Raw genomic sequence first — 19,719 nt, forward strand, 5'->3', positions numbered from 1 at the left:
TGTTCTCCATGGCTGCTTGGGAAGTGATAGATTTGGGCCTTTGTTCATATTGTGTCTTGGCTTCCCCTAGACGGGGCATAATGACGGTGTAGCTGGGATGTACTTGTACATCAACATATTTGGAAGACGCAGAACCCTTAAAACAACACAACAGTACGAGTAGGACTACATTAAGGGGCGCTAATGGACTAACGGTAAGGTGACGCCCCATATCCAAATGGGCAGCCTGGGTTGAAGTCCGTCTGTCATTCCCACTCTCTCCCACCCGATTTCCTACTCCATCCAGTGTCCAATCAAATGAAGGCAAAAACCTCAAAATAATTCTTAAATAAAGAAGGACTACATTAAACCAGGAGAGGGTGCAACGCCATCAGTTACAGGAGGGACAACAATAGAAAGTCTGTTCATGTGACATATCATCATGTGACAGTCAGTAGTCTGGAGACAACACGAGGGGGAGCGTGAGGGGAGATAATCCACTAATCCAGTCATGGTGGGGTTGTTAACTCTGATGGATAATAAAACTCATAAACCAGATGTCATTTACATGAAGTCCCTCCACACTTTGCTGAGGTGTCACAGAACAGAGACTTTCTTCTTTCACTGCTAAAATATAAACAGTTCATCCTTGAGTGCAAAAGGCTGTGTGTGTTAAATTTAAAGACAAAGCATTCAGTCATTTTTGAGATATTAGGGTCACAAGAATGTCATGGGCCACCGCTAATGTCGGCACAAAGGTTTTACAATGATTGTGAGCAAAACATGATATCATGATTATGCAGAAGAGACAAACATGGCCCCCCATTTCCTTTCCGCTGTTGTGCTGTAAAACCTTGAAATGTCTGATCGGAGGAGGTCAGATCCATCTTACCCAGAAACACTGATGCTGCACCTACTCTTGGTAACTTTAACTGTATCATGTCCTATGTCGGAGATTATTTGTTCTTGTTACCCAAAGTTGTCTTGTATATATCTGTGTTTGTTGTTGTTTTTCTTTGTTTTGTTTGTCTTGTTAAGTTCCATTACTAATGAACATAATGTTAACGGGTTACATTTAATTCTATGATGCCAAATAACATCTGGCAAAGGGACTGCCCATGAAAGTTAGCGGCCAAATCGGGTCCATTTCCATCCGTCTGAATGTTGATTAATGTACACTGTCCTTTTTCAAATAAAATAATAAATAAATTGACAGGCTATGAAGCATGATGCCTGGCTTCATTTTTTCCTCTAATCAGAAGTCTTAACTTACAGTTTTCTGTTTTCTTCTCAATCATTAAGCCTGGGTCTGCACTGCTACACATGTCATGATTTTAATCCTGCATGTCTTTATTTGTCATTTCTGAATATTAGAGAGTTGGTACGTCTGTTGGATGTGCTTTGTTGTACAGCTGTCAGAATTGGGACATTGTCTCGATGTCTTCCACTGATACATTGAACTCATGCTCTTAGGAAAAGCCTCCACTATGAGGAAATCCTGCATGACAAGTTCACAAAGAAATGAAGCAAAACTATTAAAAAAAAAGAACAAGAGTATGAAAAAGTGTGAGGTCAAAAATGGCAGTTACTGTAAATACAAGCAAAAAGTGAGGTAATCCAACTAAAAATATTTGGGCACATATTTTTGAAAGTATAAAACTATACCGGGTTGAAGAGCTCCGTGGTCAGGCCGAGGTAGTTGTGTAAGGCAAGGAAGGTCACTCTCTGTAGACGCACCATGATTATCTGCAGCACAGACAAAACAAGAGAATTGCTTCCATGTAGTGAAGCTGCGTGAGCTGCGTCTCATACAGGCCTGTCGCTCTCTCTGTGAATCAAAGACACTTTACCTGTATGACACGGACCAGAGTTTCAGGATATTTTTCAAACACTGACTGAAAGGCTGCAGCTGGAAGACGCAGGACAGTGGAGGGAACGGCAGCTCTTGCAGAGACAGTTTTGTAAGGCGCTGGATAGCCCTGAAACACAGAGAGAGAAAAATGTGTGAAGACAAGTGGAACAGAGATGTTATGAGGAGTGAAGACTCTATGATGCTACCTGCAGTGACAGTTTCTCTTTTAGATGGTTTTCATATCACATGGCAGACTTACAGTTATTATGTCCATGATGCTGAGCAAACTGTGAACACTGTCTCCTGGTAACACTTCCTTCACCACAGCGTCTGTTCCATCCTGCAGAGAAAAAAAACAACACACAATCAAAGTTAAAAAAAGAAAGAAAAGTCTTACAGAAGCATGAGTGTGAATTCTTGTGATTTATCTGCTGCGGTCAGTCCCGGGGGGTCTTACACTCTCGTGGATGCACAGCTCCAGGCGGCCATCTTGAACCACGTAAATACTGTCGTCGGTGTCGCCCGGTCTGAAGAGCGCCTCGCCCTGGTGCAGCGGGACCAGCAGCATGTGGCGACACAGCTCCAGGAAAAGAGGCTTTTCAAAATGGCCGAGCACCCTGGATACAACACACATGAACATCTGATGCAGTTAGACTATGGAAAATGGAAATAACATATGTTGAATACTTGTTATTCAATCGTTGTCTGTTTAATGGTATTATGTTAAAGACAAAGCAAGGGGGTGAGGGATGTGGTTTGTGTAAGATGAATGAATCTATTTTGTGTTTGTGTGTGATGTCTCAGGGTTTAGATGTATCTCATGTGTCCTGGTTTCACTCTTGAATAGTGTGAACTAAGTCGTACAGTATGTTACATGACTACTTCGCTCGGTGCTTATATAAACGTCTGGCTCAGAGAAGAAGATGGAGACTGATCAAATGCCAAATTCAAGGCTTCAAAACAGCCGTCCAAAAACAAATGGGTGAAATCGTCTCCTTAGAAACAGTCTATACTCCCTCAGAAGAGCAACACGTCGAACTCTTCACTGAGCAGTCCAACAATCTGTGGACCGACAGGGCTTATTGTTCCATGTTGTCTCAGTAAGGAAAACGTCTGAGCTACCATGGTAACACCAAACTCATTCTTGATTTTTTTTCCTCTTCAGTAGGATTGCATTTAAAATGTGACCGTGTCTCTGTGGGAGTATTGTGGAAAAAAAGCTTGTCGTTCTTCTTACCTTACATTTTTCAGCATGTACAACACCTCTGAGGGCAGATGGGAGTTCTGCACGTCGAACTCCGTCAGGTCAGCCTCCAGAAGACAGGGTGGGGGCTCCTTGGGCTGCAGGGTGGGGGGTTCTCTCCGGATGCGCAGGATCCTTACAAAACATAGTGAGTTAGTATTCTTCCAGTTAAACAGTAAAACAGCAGCATTCACAACAGAGGGACTAAAAAGAGAAAGGACTATGAATAGCCTCGGACACCACACACACACATACATGCACGACTGTCAGGGTGCAGGTACAGGTCTCTCTTTTTAAGGACAAAGCGTGCCTCATTGCCTCTAACTTGAAGACCATCAATGTCAAACCCCTCTGATGAAACCTGGAGCCAGATTCATTCTCAACATATAAATACTAATAACACTTAATAACACAAAACAACAGGGAACAAACACTCACAGTCATCTTTATGTCCTCCCTCTCCCTCTCTCTTGGTAGCCTCATGAGGATTTCATGTTCTCTACACTCGTGTGTCTCTTGTTATAATAATTATAATAATAATAATAATTTGTTATAATATAAAGACAAAACTTATGTATACATATAAACTTGACCTTCACTGTGTATGAATTGTGTAGATAAGGGATGATGCTTGACTTATATCATGGACATTTTTAGTCTACTTGTGATATTTAAAGGAGCATTATGTAACCCTAGTGTTTAAAATTGGTACTGCAATCAAAATTGAAAACATTATAGAGAGCTGTCTCCCCCCCGCCCCCCCTCCTCTCTAGAGTCAATGCTCACACAGGTCACCATGTGGTGGACACTGAAGCTTCAGTGTTTATCCAGCTCTGCATGGGTCTGTAAACCTTTCTGTGTTCTAACCTCTCTCCATTTTTCAAAAGCATCATATTGATCCTAGTTTGAGCACGTTTCTGCTCGTGGAGCTTATTAGAAACATGCAGAGGCTTTTTAGGTCGGGTACTTCACTTCTATCTGAACCACTTCTCTTGCTGCTTCCATCACTGCAACACCTGTTGGTTTGACCTGATAACTGCTCTCATATCTGGTAAACTGAGGGGTGTCCAAAACATATGCGTTGGTGTGCCTTAAAACCGCCTATCTTCTCTGGTCCAAACAAATCCAGAGCATTCAGGAGCAGAATCTAAAGTTAGAAGGAGGACATACTGGCTGCTGCATTGTTGTCAGAGAAGACATCACTTCAACAGAGCATGTTTCCTTAATGTCTGATCAGATAGTAAGTTCACTTTATCATTTCACTCAGTAGATATCTTACAGATTGTTCCTTTAAACTGCTTTTAAAACTGCACTTGTAAGTTGTCAACTTTTTGTTTACCGTCTAGCACAGCTTTATGTTGTGTTTACACTTCTGCTTTAACACAGATGTTTCTATAACAAATAAAATCGATTAAATCGAACCTACCTTTGTTTTGAACCGCTTTAAAACACATCCCTAAAGAGGTACCATGTTAAGTTTTACCTCAATCTATTCTGTTTTAAAATTACGATTTTTTAAAGGGTTTACATTTTGCACTTTATCTATCAATCAATCTTTATTTGTTTAGCGGCAATTCAAAACAAATCTTATCTGCAGACACACAAAAGAGCAGGTAAAAGACCTTACTCTTTGTTAAAATATCTAAAAAGACCCAATGCTATAATCCATCATAGCAACATTTAGCAAAGTGACAGTGGAGAGGAAAGACTTCCTTTAAGAGGCAGAAACCTGAAGGAGACTCATGATGAACAGTCATCTGGTGAAACTTTATTCAAAAGATCTCTCTAAACTTCAGCAGTTTTTCAATGTGATACTTTATAAAGTAAAGGAACATTTCCTAAGCTTTAGCTGTTTTTAGAATTTGTTCTTTTCAGTCGATTAAATATTTACCAGAGCCGTCTCCGACATGATATCATGATTGATTTACCTGCTTATCTGCATGGACCTTGAGTTAAGATGAATGGTAACTGGACTTGAGCTTGTTTAGCACTTTGCAAACCTTCTGATTACTCAAAGCGCTCTTCACCCCGCAGGTCACACCTACACATTCACACACTGATGACAGAGGTTTCTATGTAAAGTGACCATCAGAAGTAACTAATCCGTTCACACACCACTGATTTGATTTGTCAATCAATCGCTTCCAGGTTGAGGTATGTACTGTAACACTCAAATCTTATGTTCTTTTTTCAACCCACTGACGAAGAGAAATGACTCACTTGCGGGCAATAGAGAGGACTTTGGTCCTCTTCCTCACTCTCTGCCGTGAAGCTGAGTTTGAATTTGAGGCAGGGGCAGAGGACAGTGTCTGGACCTGCAAAACAAGACAAGTTTGCTTAGCTGACATTTACATTTGTACTTTTAGAAAACAATACATGAGTTAACGCATATGGAAAGTTCAATTTCACTTTCATTACAAAATCTGAAGTTATGGAAGGAGTTTGTGCCCCACAAGAAACAGAGACTCAAGACAGAGTTATCTTCAACAGATCACTCAATCTCATCTGTCTGTGAAAGATAAAAAACATGATGACCTTTAAAAAGACCCAGGCCACTAAAGCACATCAGTTTCTTTTTCTGTCATTATTCTGAATTCTCTCTGTAAAATAAAAAAGCAGATTTCTGCTAGATAATAAGACATAAACTCCCAAAGTTGCATATCTATTTTCATTGAAAGTGATTTGTTGCAATGAATTTAGAACAAAAATAAATACTGACATGATTTGTTTGACTGAAGAAAAAATAAAAATCAGTATTTGTGTATGAAAACAGAACATGACCAAAAGTAACTTGACCTTTTAACTGAGCTTCAGGTGATTTAAAAAAACAGCAACAATTCACTCTGCTCTCAGGTTTATAACTGCTGATAGATTCATCACTGTGAGCTGTAGGAGAAGCTCGGACCTCTCCGCTTCAAAACAACGAGCCCAGTGTCTACCTTTAAAGAGTATTTTTAAGACATATCTTATTTTTCTGCCTTTCATTTATGACTCATTTATTAGTCTTGGTGAACACTTTATCAATTTAATTGTTTTATTTTATTTTCTAGCATACATTTTGTCTTTATCAACTTTTGACTGATTTTAAACTTATTTTTAAAATGCTGTGATTGATCAGTGCTGTGATGATCAGTAGTAGAGTCGGTCGTCTCTAAACACGAAGGTCGGGGGGTTCGATCCCCAGCTCCTGCAGCTATGTGTCCTTGAGCTGGACACTTAACCCCAAGGTGCTCCCACTGCTTTGTCAGCGCAGGGTATGAATGTGTAGATGAGTTAATACTGATGGTCACTTCACAGCAGCCTCTACCATCAGTGTGTGAATGTGTAGGTGTGACCTGCATGCTAGTTCATATGAAAGCTTCTTTATCAATACAAGTGAGTGGAGGGGAGTAGAGTCCACTCTATGATTAAAACTCTCAGTGTGATGTAAAGAGGGTACTACTGACCTTCCTCATGATCTTTCTGCCGTAGAACATCACCTTATCCCTCTTGCGAAAGCGATAGTGGGGAACCCCGGCCTTCTCCTCTGAAACACAGCACACGGCCTCTGTTAGAACATTTGATCTGAATGAAGCTTTAATGGATGAAATGGACAGTGTGCAGGGCACTGACTTGACAGTTTGTATCGTCTGTAAAGAAGGAACACAACGACTCCAACGAAAGAAATCATCGACACAGCTCCGATCAGCACGGCTGTCCACTGCAAGACAAAACACAAAGAATATGAATCTGTTAATCAAAGACTCCATGACATAATCAAAAACCCCTCTCATGTACTCTACCTGTTCACGTGTTAAACCAAAGTCATTCATGTTTCCACATGACATCCTTCTCCAGTGCACCACCAAACATTCATTTAAATCAAACAAGCAACGTGAAAACAAAGTCCCAGTCAAACCAGTAACGGTTACCATATTGGCTTCGGTCCTTTCTGCCAAAAACTTCTCCATGGTGTCCTTGATCCCACTGCCGAGTGGAAGCAGGGTCTGGAAGAAACATCGGGTGTGGAAACAAAACAAAGGCGTGAAACCAACCGGACTGTGTTTAAAAGAACTGTGAGAAACTTGTATTACTAATTCATTCAACCCCCCTTTAATCCTGTTTACGCATTGCATAGTGCAACATATCTGTAAGGTATTCCACACATTTGAACAATTTTGTCTGTAATATCATCATCATTTTTTGCCTTTCTGGTTTGCAAAGACAAGGACGTTGAACTGCATATTCAAACACTGAAGTCAGATGAATGTTGAGGAATGACCTACCGAGGGGTAAATACTGCAGCTCCCCTCTTCATCTTTGTCCGCCATGCCTGTGTTCAAATGTTACAGCATTTGAAAAAGCTATTAAAGACAGACACCTTTGATCAACATCACACAACAACAGTATCTAAAGAGTAAAATGCGGATTTCAAACTGGGAAAGAGATTTCAGAGAGACCGCAGACAGTTGCAAAAAGTTTTCTTCTTTCAATCACAAATATTCAAGAATGAGATGTTATCACATGAGCTCAATTAGACCGACCTTCATCTGCAAAGTAAAAGATTGTATAACGTGTGCTGCTGCATTTAATGGAGCCTCAAGTTTTGTTTTTTTCAGTGTGTTTATTTTGTGTGAAAGTTGGAGAAGTGTACAGATTCTGTGATATATGTTCATAACTCTTTACACAAACAGAGGAAAATGTGGTCCGCATCAGTGAAACCATAACTCTCCTGGTCGCTTTTTAAGCTCCAAACAGTGTCCACAGACCCATTTTTTCTTTAAATACAATTTGTGTATTCAGTTCAGAAAATATTAAATATAACTGCTTCACTTCTCCAAGTTTCAAATTTCACCAAATCACCAAATCACCTTTAAAAAAACAAAAACAAAAAAACAATTGATTCCAAAATATTAATGTAAAACGCACATTAGAAACAAATACTTAGTTCATATTTGATCTTCTTTATGGGTTATTAGAAGTCAGAAGAGTATTCGGTTGGTTAGGCCAATAGTCTTTGAGTAACAGCAAGAAATCCCGCCCCCCTACTTATTAATATACTAATAATCTAAATGATTGAATCTGTCTGTGTAAGTAGCTCTGGACTCGCAGTTTTGAACCATGGATCAATACTGTTTATACATTCACCCCCCAAAAAAACTGAACGACACAGAGTCCCGGAGTAAATCTGGGTTAAAGATCAGCCCAGCTCCAGAAGAAGGAGTCACAAGCTCGGTGCTGCTTGTAACCAGACACCCATGCTGCACTCACACACTCACACTGTACTCCAATGAACTCCAAAACATGCACTTCAATGTTTGAAGGCTCGTTCAATGAGAAAAGGGAAACCTCTTTTCCATAGTGTGAGGTCATTTATTTAGTTTAGACTACGCCTGGATCTGTCTTTTCTGCCAAACTCCATCTAAAAATAGAGCATTTTATGTGTTTTGTATACGCCGGATTGTGAAATTGAAGAGCAGTGATACCCACAATTAATTACAACCCAAACATTGGTCGTGAGTTCACATGAAACAAAGCTTCGTATGAAACTGATTATTCACGATAATATCCTCTAACATCAATCAAACCTGTGGGTTAGTACGAAGAGATCCAACTTGTTATGTAAAAAAAAAACAATAAACAAACATTATCATGAACTTTGTTACGGCCGATACTCAAAGATAGACCGGATTGCGCTTCTTCTGCAGATCGCTACACATGAAGAAGAAACAAACAAACAAACAAACAAACAAACAAACAAAGCCCCTGGACGAACAAGTCAACAAAGAGTCCAGAGAAAACACAAACATACGAGTGTACCTTCAGTCAGCCCTCACAGACTGAATCCACCACAGGATTTTCCCCACGTACCTTCCTTGTGTCAAAGTTTTTTTGTGTACGACTTCATGCCTCAGAGAAGCAGCTGCGAAGACCCGCTGGTACAAACAGTCTTCATTTCCTGTCATTCATTTCAAAATAAAATCATTGCCGTTAACGGACTGAGAGAAAATAAGTGTTTTGCACGAACATAAAGAGTATTTTGGGTGTAACACAATATATATATTTATTTTTGAGCGTTACAAAGTATATCCATAGTTCGGGTAAAGACTGAAGAACGTATTTTTGATTTGCACATACGTGTGTGAGTTTCAAGCTTTTATTTTGAAGGATCGCTCGTCCGTGGTGTACGCGACTCTGTTGTCTTGACGCTCCTCAACCAGTGACAGTTCAGTGTTAGTATCTCACACTGTGATTGGTGGATGTTGTTGCCTGTAAGCCAATCACTAAGCGTTTCTTTTGAGAACCGGACGTGTGTGACGCTACTGGTACCCGGACAGTCAGCGTGCTCAAGGTGAGAGGTGTTGACTTTTATAACAATTTATTAATGGACCGTCCAGTTTAATCTATAAGCTTCGTGTTAAGAGCATTCAAACGGTATCCGTGGTTACAGTGTAAAACTGTCAAAAGTTACTGCGCAGCTTTACGGCGCAGCTTTATCCAGTGATGTGTGTCAGCTAGCAGCTAGCTTAGCTCGTCAAGTTGTTACTCTTACTGTCATGAAGCAGCAGATTTGTGTTTTCTGTCTTAATTCTAAAATATAAAGCAGATTTCCTGATTTGACTAACCTTACATTAGGACAGGCTTTCCCATCCTTTATCATTTACAGTCTGTGGTCGGGGTCGCTTGTTTTTCAAATGGGGTCAAATGGTATTCATTGATAAATAAAACTGTATTAAAATATAGTGACCACATAATAGTAAAACACCAAACTGTGGTCTAAAATGAATGTTAACTTGCATCACTGTAAAAACAAAACAACATATGATTGAAAACAAATACATTTTAAAACAAACAGCTGTATGTGTTTTGGATGTGTGAGGTCAAAGAAAGGTTGGGAACCACTGTTAGGATCAAGAGGTGGATAAATAATGTCAACAACCATCAGTGGTGAGAAACAACAACAAACTATGCTAACTCTTACTGTTATAAACAGTAATATAAGAAATGTAATGTTTCATTCAATGTTTTTATTTGAGCGTCAGTATTTCACTTACTAGTACATGTAATTTTTTTTAGGGTAAACATCACGTTTACTCCTCTACATTTGAAAGATCAATGATGTTCTTTCGACTCCACTACATTTCTATGAATGTTGTAGTTACTACTTTTTGGGAGTGACGCCGAGATGAAAAGGCGGCACCTGACACATGGAAATGGCGCTTTGGGAGCAGGGGCGTGTCGCTTTGGGAGAAGGGGCGTGTCGCTTTGGGAGCAGGGGCGTGTCGCTTTGGGGGAAGGGGCGTGTCGCTTTGGGGGAAGGGGCGTGTCGCTTTGGGAGCAGGGGCGTGTCGCTTTGGGAGAAGGGGCGTGTCGCTTTGGGAGAAGGGGCGTGTCGCTTTGGGGGAAGGGGCGTGTCGCTGTTGTGCCGAGGTACATGAAGTGCCAGTGGCTTGCTGACAAGGGGACTCGTACCACTCATACTTTTATCCTTGTTAGCTGGGATTAACTCTGCTACGAGCTTTCTGTTTAATCGGTAATGGAATGTATGAAATGCTTTACTGTCATCAATGAGAGACCAGAACAGACAATTAAACGTTCAATATAGCCTACATGAAGAAGGGACACTATAAAGCATTAAATAATTTAACACGTTCACTCACATCGTCAACAAAGACATGAATAGATAGATAGAATCTTTATTATCATTTTATACAAGGACACAATGAAACTTTGTTAGCAGCCATCCTAAACAGCAGCGTTTACAAAAAAAACAACAAAAATGTATATATTTGTGGTGATATGAGAGAGAAGTATGTAAAAAGTGGCCAGAGCAATTGCTGTTCAGTGAATGAATGATATTAATAATAAATAAATAGACAGTTGTGGTGACTGAAAGAATATATACAGTTATTATTTTGCAGTGACTGATTAATTAAATATAAATATAGAGATATAGTGCAAATAAGTGAAGTTATGGTGCAGTGAAAGAGTATATACAGTTATTATTGTGCAGTGACTGGATGAGTAAATAAACAGTTTCAGTGCAATGAATAAATAAATAATAGACAGTTAGATGAAGTACACATTTTCAGCAGTAAGTGTCGTAAAGCAAGTCCACTGGTAGTAATGTAATATGATGAATCGTGGTGAAAGATTGGCGATTCTGGAGTAAAATATGAGTTGGTGCTGTGGCATAACAGCGGGACGCAGCTGCTCCCAAAGTGTTACTTCCGTGTATCATGGTATGTGTCAGATGCCTCTCTTCGACCTCGGGGCTATTGACTTTTGCTCTGAAGGCAGCTGATGAATGTTCGTTTCTAAAATCCGATCTCAAAGACAATAAACTGTGTTCATGTAGTTCTGCATTTGGTTTGTCTTCGTGGTGTTGCCGTACCTGAACGTAGCACATCTCCATGGTTGAACGTAGAGCAAGCGTCACTCAGATCAGACAGTTCATTTAGTGGTGGTAATGAAGGTCTAATGACGGCTGACATCACTCGAGTTTGTATGAAAAAACAAATCTATCTTTCAACAGGTTTTCTCTGTCCAGGAAGGGGAAACGCTCCGACACCATGGGTGTGTTATCTACGCTGATGAGGGGTCTGGTGAGAGGAGCGGACAGGATGTCTGAGTTCACCAGCAAGCGTGGATCAAGGACTCATAATAAAGGCAGGGGAGCGAGACCCACTGGACTGAGGCTCTCCAGCAGAAAGTTTCTGTCCATACAATCCATGATCCCAGAGTTTGTGGTGCCTCACTTGGAAGGATTCAAACTCAAACCCTACGTGTCATATCGCTCACCGAGAGGAACAGAGCCCCCAGTGACGGCACAAAGTGTGTTTGCTGAGGTCGTAGCCCCTCAGATCAAGGCGAGCTTTGAAGAGGGCACTTTCAGCAAAGACCAACTGGAGAAATATGGATTTAATCCAACGCAGAAGGGGAAGCTCTTCAAGCTGTATCCTAAGAACTACGTGCGTTAAAGGTGCACTTCGGTTACGATGGATTTACAAAAACACTGAAAGCTGGAGACCAACTAATGGGACGCTTTGAGGAAAACCACAAATGTGACTTTGTGATGTGCTTAAAATATACATTTGGTTGACTTCTCAGTTACTTGATCATCTGGCACAATAAATCTTTAGGGACTATATTCCATACAAAACAATGTGTGTTGATCCGTTTGAGTGAATCATTATTCATGAGACTATTTTGCCTACAAAACTTAAGGGTTCTGGGATGTTTGTCGGAGAATAAAAGGCCTCTTGCATGAAACAAAACATACGTCCTTACAATTACTTTCCCAGGAAATAATATTTTGGTCCCCAATACTTTATCAAGTGCAGTATTTGTTGTTGCACTATGAAAGAACGCTAGCTGTGTGGTGAAAGATGATAGTGATGGACTGAGCTCCTTGAAGAGCACACACACTATTGTTCAAGTCAACAAGTTACACTAATCATAAATCATAAACAAAACAATCTTTATTCCCATTGACTTTGAGTTAAATTCCCTAGGTTTACAGCTTTGGGGAGGTGGGAGGTGCGGGCAGACGGACGCCGACACAAACACTTGAAGGAATCTTGGTGTTCATGTGTTACTTTTAATGACAGCTGTCCTGTTCTATCAGAAAGGTATCCTTAAATGACTTCTTTCCCTGATTTCTGACTCTATCCACTATCCTATCCTTACAATAAAGGCACAAAAAGCCCAAAAAATTGGATTAATGTAAAAAGGTATTAAACATAAACCCTGTCAAAATGTCATTCACTGAATCCAGGAGAAGGATTTATAAAGTGAGTTTTCCTTTGATGACGAAGACATCAGACACATTGACTCATATTTAGGATTCCTCCACAGTGTGGTAGAGTACAGAATTTGATTAAATAATGTCCAGGTCTGTTAAAAGTGTGGAGAACAACTTCCTGGGACTTTTGACTCTGTTTTTAATGGAATTATTGTACAAATGTTAACCACTGTGTGAAATAAGGAGGTAAAGAGTGAGCTTTTTATATTCATTAGGTTTGTGTGGAGTTAATATATTTGAAAAAGCTGCATATTCATCTGTACAGAACAGCTCTGACAGTCCAACCTTCTGACCACATGAACATGAAAGAACTGCAGTACCTCTAGAGTACAGACAAAGTATCAGTAATTAACATAGTCTGAACATTTCAGTAATTTGATCATACATTTATTTGGCTGGCTAGAGAAGAAAACATCACACGTAAAGGTAGCAGTGATTAGTATACTTCCTCTTTGGACAGATGTTTGACAGTTGAGCGTAGGAAAGCGGCCTCGACAACCTCAACGGATAAACATGCAAAGTCTTCAGAAGTCCAGCTCGGCAACCCCCAAATACAAAACCAGGAAATACGATACCATACGTAGAGATAATGTCACAGACATGTCAACAGTTAAAATCAGGCCCGACCGATATGGGATATCTGGAGCTTATTCCAATATCGATATTAGGAAATGAAAAAATCTGATACCGATAAATCTACACATCTTCCTTAGATCTATGTTCGATCTGTAGAGACAGATAGATATACACATTTATTGTATTGATTCCTCAAATGCAGTTATCAAACACTTATGGAAAAGATACATAAAGCAGACAAGATGGTCACTCAACTGGAAAGTAACTGTGCATGCACGTGCATAATCGCTTGACACTCTGGAGAGTGATGTTGTAAGCCATATAGCGCCCTCTGCTGGTGACAGCCAGAAAGAGAACTGCCAGTTTAATACAATGATACTCAAATGAAATGCTATTTGACTGGTGGAAAAGTCTGGTAATATCAGCCCATATCTGCGGTAAAATTAGCCGATACCGCTAGTCACTTCATATGCTAATATCTTCCGATATTATCGGCTGGCCAATTAATCGGTCAGGCTCTTACATGAAATGTAAAACCATTTATTTGTCAAATGTGGTCTGAAAAACTATCAAGTGTAAATTTCAGTCTTAAAGTATTGTATTTGAGGTGGACACACTGCAAACAGCAAGATGATTAAGTATTTAAAAAGTGAAAACTGGTGCTTATCAGGTTTTGTGTTTAGGTTTGAAGTGAAGATGTGGTTGTGTTAGAAGTTGAAATTTAATGATGTTCTTGCATTACAAGGTTTTAAATATAAGCGTATAAAAATCAACGTCATTATGAAAATAGATTTTCTTTCCATAATTGCATATTCTGTGATATCTTATTTTAAAGTGTAGGGACTTCAAAGTGAAGACAGTGAAAAGCAAAGCAGCAAATTAAGCCTCTGTTCTAGTCCGGCTGTATCTTCTGCTTTACTACTGTGATTAAGGATGCATCTATCTATAGTGTCAATTCAGCCATTGGTCCAGCCTGGTCAACACTGCTGAGCCTCGTCTGGAGCCCAGTCCCAGCGCCACACATGGAGCATGTGGTCGTAGAAGGAGCAGCTCGCCATCAGGCAGGACTGTGACGACGCTTCCTCAGCGGAGTTGATGCCCAGACCTGCAGAAGGGGGGGTAGGTGGTGCCGTAATGTCCTCAGGGATGTACCTTCCTGCATCATCCTCCAGGGAGGTGTCAAAGCTGGCAGTAGGAGACTCGTACTGAATCCTCAAGTGTCGTCCGCTCTCTGTGAAGCTCTCCTTTGGTTCTGCAGCAGGAGGGGAGCACGGAGCAGGTTCCTCCAGGGACAGCCGGGACCAGTCGGCTCCATACGCAAGGGAGTTGTGGAGGATGTAGGAGGCTATGATAGGACATGGTCCTCCACTGCCCTCTGGGTAATGTCAGGACAAACAGAGATATTTAAAACAGAGATATGTGACAGTCCAAAAGCCAAAAAAACTGACTGAGCACAAGGACACCCAGTAGTCAACAACACATGTCTCAGCTGACCTGGTCAGCATTACCAGCACTGAAAAAGTTCCTCTTTAAGGAAGACCTAAGCTGTTCCAGAGGGTTTTGCCAAAAATCGCACTAGACAAAGTTGTCCTGTACCGGACTTGAGAACAATTGTCCCCTCTCCCCATTCCCCTGTTGGCCTGCACTCACACTGCTCCATGGCTAACCGGGCCTGACCACTGTTACCTCTTGTGCATAACGTCGTAACACAATACATGCATGGCTTTTCGTAACTATGACGTTCACGGGGCGCTGGTGGTGCAGTGGTTAGAGCGCGGGCCCCATGTATGGAGGCTGTAGTCCTCCAAGCGAGCGAGGTTCAAATCCGACATGTGGCTTCTTCCCCGCATGTCATTCCCCACTCTCGCTCTTCCTGACTTCCGACTCTATCCACTGTCCTATCTCTCAAATAAAAAGCCCAAAAATAAATCTTAACAAAAAAATAGGCGGACTCGAAAATAAAAAATAAAATAAATAAAAAGGGAGGCACGATCGAGTCCGCATCCGCACATCTGTTGCATGAACTGTACCGTGCTGAAGCACACCCCTTCCAAGTGCCAAGGAAGTGTACCATGCTTGAGCACAGATGGGAGAACTAGTCAAAAGAAACTGGGCTTTAGGGCTGAAGCATGCGTAGGCATTGCCTAGTTTTTTGTGCACCCTAAGAGAATATCTTAGTCAAAAGCTGCAGATAGATCCCAGAGAACAAAAATGGATTCAAAACTGCCTCGTGATGTGAATCAATAAGGACATTAAAAAGATTGGCTTTGGAATATGCCTGGAATCTTTGGACGTCCTCATCAAGGGACAATTCTTTATCTAACACAAGCTCCTGCAAAATGTATCAAAACAAGTGAAAAGGATTGAAACAAGCAGTGTTGGCATCATCAGTCCATCTCTAATATTAAAATAAACTACACAGCAAATAAAAACTGAAGATCCTCTCAATCGAGGTCTTGTTACCAAAGGTCAGATGTTAAAGTTCAATACTCTGTTTATCAACTAGTTTTTATAGATTATGTTAAGTGACACTAAATTGTATAAACCTGAAGGCTAAACTCAACAGGCAGTAAGTACCATACACTGAATGTACTGAATGGGTGTAGCCTCTTTGTTTTAAAAAGTGTAACTGCTGAAGCACCATTAACTGCAGTGAAAGCTGCATCTCTTCCTTCACACTCACCTAAGGCCTGCCTGCAGTGAAGGATGTGGAAGTCATTGTGCATGCAGGCTGCCAGCAGCAGGTGCTGATGGATGGGGTGCCACTTCAGCCTCCATACCCCCCCACCTGTGGGACTCTCACTGAGAGGCTGCCGCATGTTCCTTTCATCCCACAGCAGGATGAGCTCATCATAGCTGCAGAGAGAGAGAGAGAGGACAAGAGGAAGCAGTGGAAGTAAACAGTAGTGGAGTTACCATTGGCCCTGTTTATTGGCATATTTACCTGCCTGTGGCCAGGATGTGTTCCTGGTGTGGGTTGCTGTGGATACTGCACACACCCATTGAGTGCCTTTGAAGAGAACAGATGAGAATTTTTACTTTACTTTTCCAGTTGCTAAAAACCTAAGAGTGTAATGACACTGACGCCAGTTCTCACCTTTTACTGGTGAAAGTGGGGCAGGACGGACCAGCCCTGAGATCCCAGCCTTTAAGTTTGCAATCATCACCACCTGTCGAGGAACGACACAAACACATGCAGAGGAAAATGATGCACTACAAACCATAAGCGTAGAGAAAGAACACAGAGAGATACGGCAGTCAGACATGACTCCCTGAGCTTCTGTAGTGAGTTCATTTTAATTACATAGTTAGAGAAACACACAGAAGTAGCTATGCAGTATTAAAAAATATATGACAGACAGTCTTTGTGTTACCAGAGTAAACCAGCTGAGTGTCCCAGTAGGAGAAAGCGGAGATCCAGGCCTCAAATTCATGAGCTTTCCAGTGTGACAGAGCCGTCAGTCCGCCCTCAGCGGGCTCCAGCACACTGACGCAGCCTGCAGAGTCGCTGCACACCACCCGCACATCGCTGCTGCTGGACACAAACAGAGGAGGAGTTAGTATGATGACCAGCGTTAGCCAATGTGACCTACAAAAAAAAGTAGGAAAATCTCATCTTGGAACACATCCCAGGAGACCATTTCTTATTTGATTTGTATCTGCATGGATGTGTGTACAAATGAACACTCTTAGCACATATAAAGGAGGAGCATCAGGTAAACAATGATTTCATCTGGCATCACAGGAAACTGACTCTGGAGCATGTTGACTATGTTACCTGTCCATTCTCCCAGTGGACCAGTCTAACGACAGAGCCAGACGCTCCGCTCCCACCTCCAAGCTGCTGAGAGAGCGCAGGCTGCGGCCGCCTTCCTACTGGATTACATTCAAACATTCGTGAGTGCAGACAACCACATCAACACCTGAGTCACACCAAGTCTAAACACACATAATGATGACATGCGGAGCAGTGTAAACACACTCATCCTGTAATTAAACATCACACCACTACTTTACATCAGCTCTGACGATGCAGCTGTTTTAATGTGGAACTCATAGACTGTAAATATGAATGTTTGAAGCCTGAGTGACGTCACCCATCTGTTCTTGCAGGGGGGCTCCAGATGCTCATAGGCAGCAGCCGCCATAAATCCTGTCTCAGCCTAACGACAGGCTGAGAGCTGGAGCTGAGGCGGGGTTTAATGTCTCTTGAAGAAGCATTACTGTGTGTGACTTCTGGGGCTCCTGGAGCAAGTGGACACTTGACGAACTGCAGGATTTTTGAACTTCTGCATTGGCTTCATTTTTTGCCGCTTGGTGGCCCCTTATCATGCCGTGGTTTGAATATAGTTTTCCAGCAGTGCAAGGACAGAAAACAAGATATAGCAGAACATCTGTTTGGCGTCAGACTACAAATCCTTTGCAATCATTTGTTTCATAAACCTGAGGTTTCTGAAGATGTTGTGAACAGTCCTGATATCAGGTTCAACTTGTCGCTGTTACTCTTAAATACAACATTTCTCCTGTTTGCTTAGGGCGTTAGGTTTAAAGTTTTTACGGATGTTTGAGTTTCTTAGGGTGAGTCAGCACTTTTTAAGATCTTAAATTCCTGCGTTATTTTGGCCTTGGTCAAACAAACATCAGAAAATAAGATGTCCCAGGCGGTGATTCTTCTGATGCCACATTCCTCACCTGACTTTTTGACAGCGAGTAAAGCTGCAGCTCTCCACTGGCAACCGCCATCCCCAGCACCGCCTCCCCTGACAGCGGCACGTGACACCTGAGGAAAGAGTCAGTCAACGAGAGGGACGCAGGCGGTGACATCCAAAAGCTCTCACAGGTCAAACCGGATTTTTCTTCTTCTTCTTACCATTTCATATCTAAAATGGCCGCCGTGTCCATGCGCTGTAACTCGGTGAGAGGAGGTCTCACCAATCCCTCCCGCCGGAACTCAAACAGGTACAAGCGACCTGTCCGACTCGTGCCGGCATCCTCTCCGCCCGTCTAAAGTAAGAAGGTTAAATGTACATGATCAGTGATGTGGGAGCAGGAATGACCTGTGGTGTTAATACGTTACATTCATTAAACTCACCATACAATACTCTGATAACACAGCTCCATTCATCATGTGCACAACTTTGCCTTACATGACTTCATTTATAAAGCCATTGTCGGCTCGTTACGTTTTCACTTATCCAACAACATGAAGCTAAATTAAAGGTTATGACAGGTGTGGGTAGTGACACAGTATCAGAATCAGAAGTACTAGATAAATCCCGGGAAGGGGGGGGGGGGCTCAGTTGCTCTTATACACAATATAGCAGTAGGAATTGTAGAAATATATAACTACACAATATGGAATAAGTACCAAATTGGAGAGTATCTGAAAAAAATAATAAGTTACAAAAACACAGGGAAGAAGATTATAGAAATATAATATAAAGAAATGTGCTAAATGTGCAGTGTTGGGTTTTGCACATTAGGATCAATGAAGACAATGTGATCAGGTCTAGTATCAGTGTTGCACACATGCGTGACGAGAGATTGCACAGTTGAAGGTAAACATGAAACAAAAGAGAAGTTCACAGTTAAGAGTGAAATAAGTCCAGGGTGAGACCTAGACAGACCAGAGTCAGATTTGTTAATGCTCAGGTTCTAATGACAAAGAGGACAGGTCGTATGAAGTCTCACCCCTTTGTGCAGCTGGTACGTCCCGCAGGCCAGGATGTGTTGGTCGGGGGACACAGGGCACCACTCCACAGTGTCAGCACTCAGCTCCGTGTCAAACACCTGGAGGTTGCGGGTCTTCGACTTCCAAGCCATGACCACCTGCTCTGCATTACTGTACGTAACAGTGCCGAAGAGCTACAACGCAGAGTTATGTCAATGTTGTTCTCAATACAACAAGTGTTGGCTTAAAGCAGATCTCAAGCCTCCTTTCATTCGGCTATTTCAGCTAGCTCAGTAATATTTAGTTAAACTCTCTGAGACAAACTCAAGACACTTCACAAGACTACACACACTCAATGGATCAATAAAATATCCAAAACCAAGCTTTTGTTGAATTCATATTCAATGGATTTCCAAAAAACAACTCATTATCAACAAAACTCACATGTGAGCCAGATCCGACAGTCCCAGCTCGAGGAGCCTGCGCGTTATTACGTCACTACAGGACTAAGGGTGCATTCACGTACCAATGGGAACAAAGAGATCTGTTTAAAACGATCAGTAAATATAGAAATAATAATAATAATTTACATTATTTTTTAAATTTGTATTCCT

The 19,719-nt window shown here is 41.5% G+C and overlaps 3 protein-coding genes across 4 annotated transcripts in view; 1 reads left to right on the forward strand and 2 right to left on the reverse strand.

The window, feature by feature from the left end:
• Positions 1-8,961, reverse strand: part of pnpla7b (patatin-like phospholipase domain containing 7b) — a 35,758-nt gene extending 26,797 nt beyond the window's left edge. The window contains exons 1-11 of the mRNA XM_065963071.1: positions 8,874-8,961; positions 7,340-7,386; positions 6,986-7,060; positions 6,687-6,774; positions 6,521-6,600; positions 5,295-5,389; positions 3,069-3,209; positions 2,289-2,448; positions 2,091-2,171; positions 1,830-1,958; positions 1,645-1,725 (exon numbers count right to left, since the gene is read on the reverse strand). Of these exons, the coding sequence (XP_065819143.1) occupies positions 1,645-1,725; positions 1,830-1,958; positions 2,091-2,171; positions 2,289-2,448; positions 3,069-3,209; positions 5,295-5,389; positions 6,521-6,600; positions 6,687-6,774; positions 6,986-7,060; positions 7,340-7,384 (975 nt within the window). The 5' untranslated portion in view covers positions 7,385-7,386; positions 8,874-8,961. The remainder of the gene's footprint in view (positions 1-1,644; positions 1,726-1,829; positions 1,959-2,090; positions 2,172-2,288; positions 2,449-3,068; positions 3,210-5,294; positions 5,390-6,520; positions 6,601-6,686; positions 6,775-6,985; positions 7,061-7,339; positions 7,387-8,873) is intronic.
• Positions 8,962-9,298: 337 nt separating this feature from the next.
• Positions 9,299-12,331, forward strand: mrpl41 (mitochondrial ribosomal protein L41). Its single transcript, XM_020648254.3, has 2 exons — positions 9,299-9,405; positions 11,590-12,331. Exons 1-2 carry the CDS (start codon positions 9,314-9,316, stop codon positions 12,032-12,034), a joined length of 537 nt encoding a protein of 178 aa, XP_020503910.2. The 5' UTR covers positions 9,299-9,313; the 3' UTR covers positions 12,035-12,331.
• Positions 12,332-13,229: 898 nt separating this feature from the next.
• Positions 13,230-19,634, reverse strand: dph7 (diphthamide biosynthesis 7). Of its 2 annotated transcripts, none has more exons than XM_065963084.1 (10): positions 19,550-19,634; positions 19,126-19,299; positions 18,305-18,438; positions 18,127-18,214; positions 17,213-17,307; positions 16,809-16,966; positions 16,532-16,604; positions 16,379-16,444; positions 16,118-16,290; positions 13,230-14,809 (listed from the first exon to the last, which is right to left on the reverse strand). In XM_065963084.1, exons 2-10 carry the CDS (start codon positions 19,255-19,257, stop codon positions 14,412-14,414), a joined length of 1,317 nt encoding a protein of 438 aa, XP_065819156.1. In that variant the 5' UTR covers positions 19,258-19,299; positions 19,550-19,634; the 3' UTR covers positions 13,230-14,411. The 2 variants fall into 2 exon arrangements, with proteins under 2 accessions (XP_065819156.1, XP_065819152.1); XM_065963080.1 differs by having other exon boundaries at positions 16,809-16,969.
• Between the last annotated feature and the right edge of the window lie 85 nt (positions 19,635-19,719).

Source organism: Labrus bergylta, chromosome 2 (assembly GCF_963930695.1).
Source record: "Labrus bergylta chromosome 2, fLabBer1.1, whole genome shotgun sequence".
NCBI classification, from domain to species: domain Eukaryota; kingdom Metazoa; phylum Chordata; class Actinopteri; order Labriformes; family Labridae; genus Labrus; species Labrus bergylta.

Excerpts from the sequence above, each read along its gene's own strand:
- mrpl41 (XM_020648254.3), top strand. The coding sequence starts at position 9,314 with ATGTTGTTGCCTGTAAGCCAATCACTAAGCGTTTCTTTTGAGAACCGG. Across the intron at positions 9,406-11,589 it reads GGACAGTCAGCGTGCTCAAG|GTTTTCTCTGTCCAGGAAGG; the intron begins GTGAGAGGTGTT and ends ATCTTTCAACAG.
- dph7 (XM_065963080.1), bottom strand. The coding sequence starts at position 19,257 with ATGGCTTGGAAGTCGAAGACCCGCAACCTCCAGGTGTTTGACACGGAG. Across the intron at positions 18,439-19,125 it reads CGTACCAGCTGCACAAAGGG|ACGGGCGGAGAGGATGCCGG; the intron begins GTGAGACTTCAT and ends TTCTTACTTTAG. Across the intron at positions 16,970-17,212 it reads TCCACTGGGAGAATGGACAG|CAGCAGCGATGTGCGGGTGG; the intron begins GTAACATAGTCA and ends GTTTGTGTCCAG.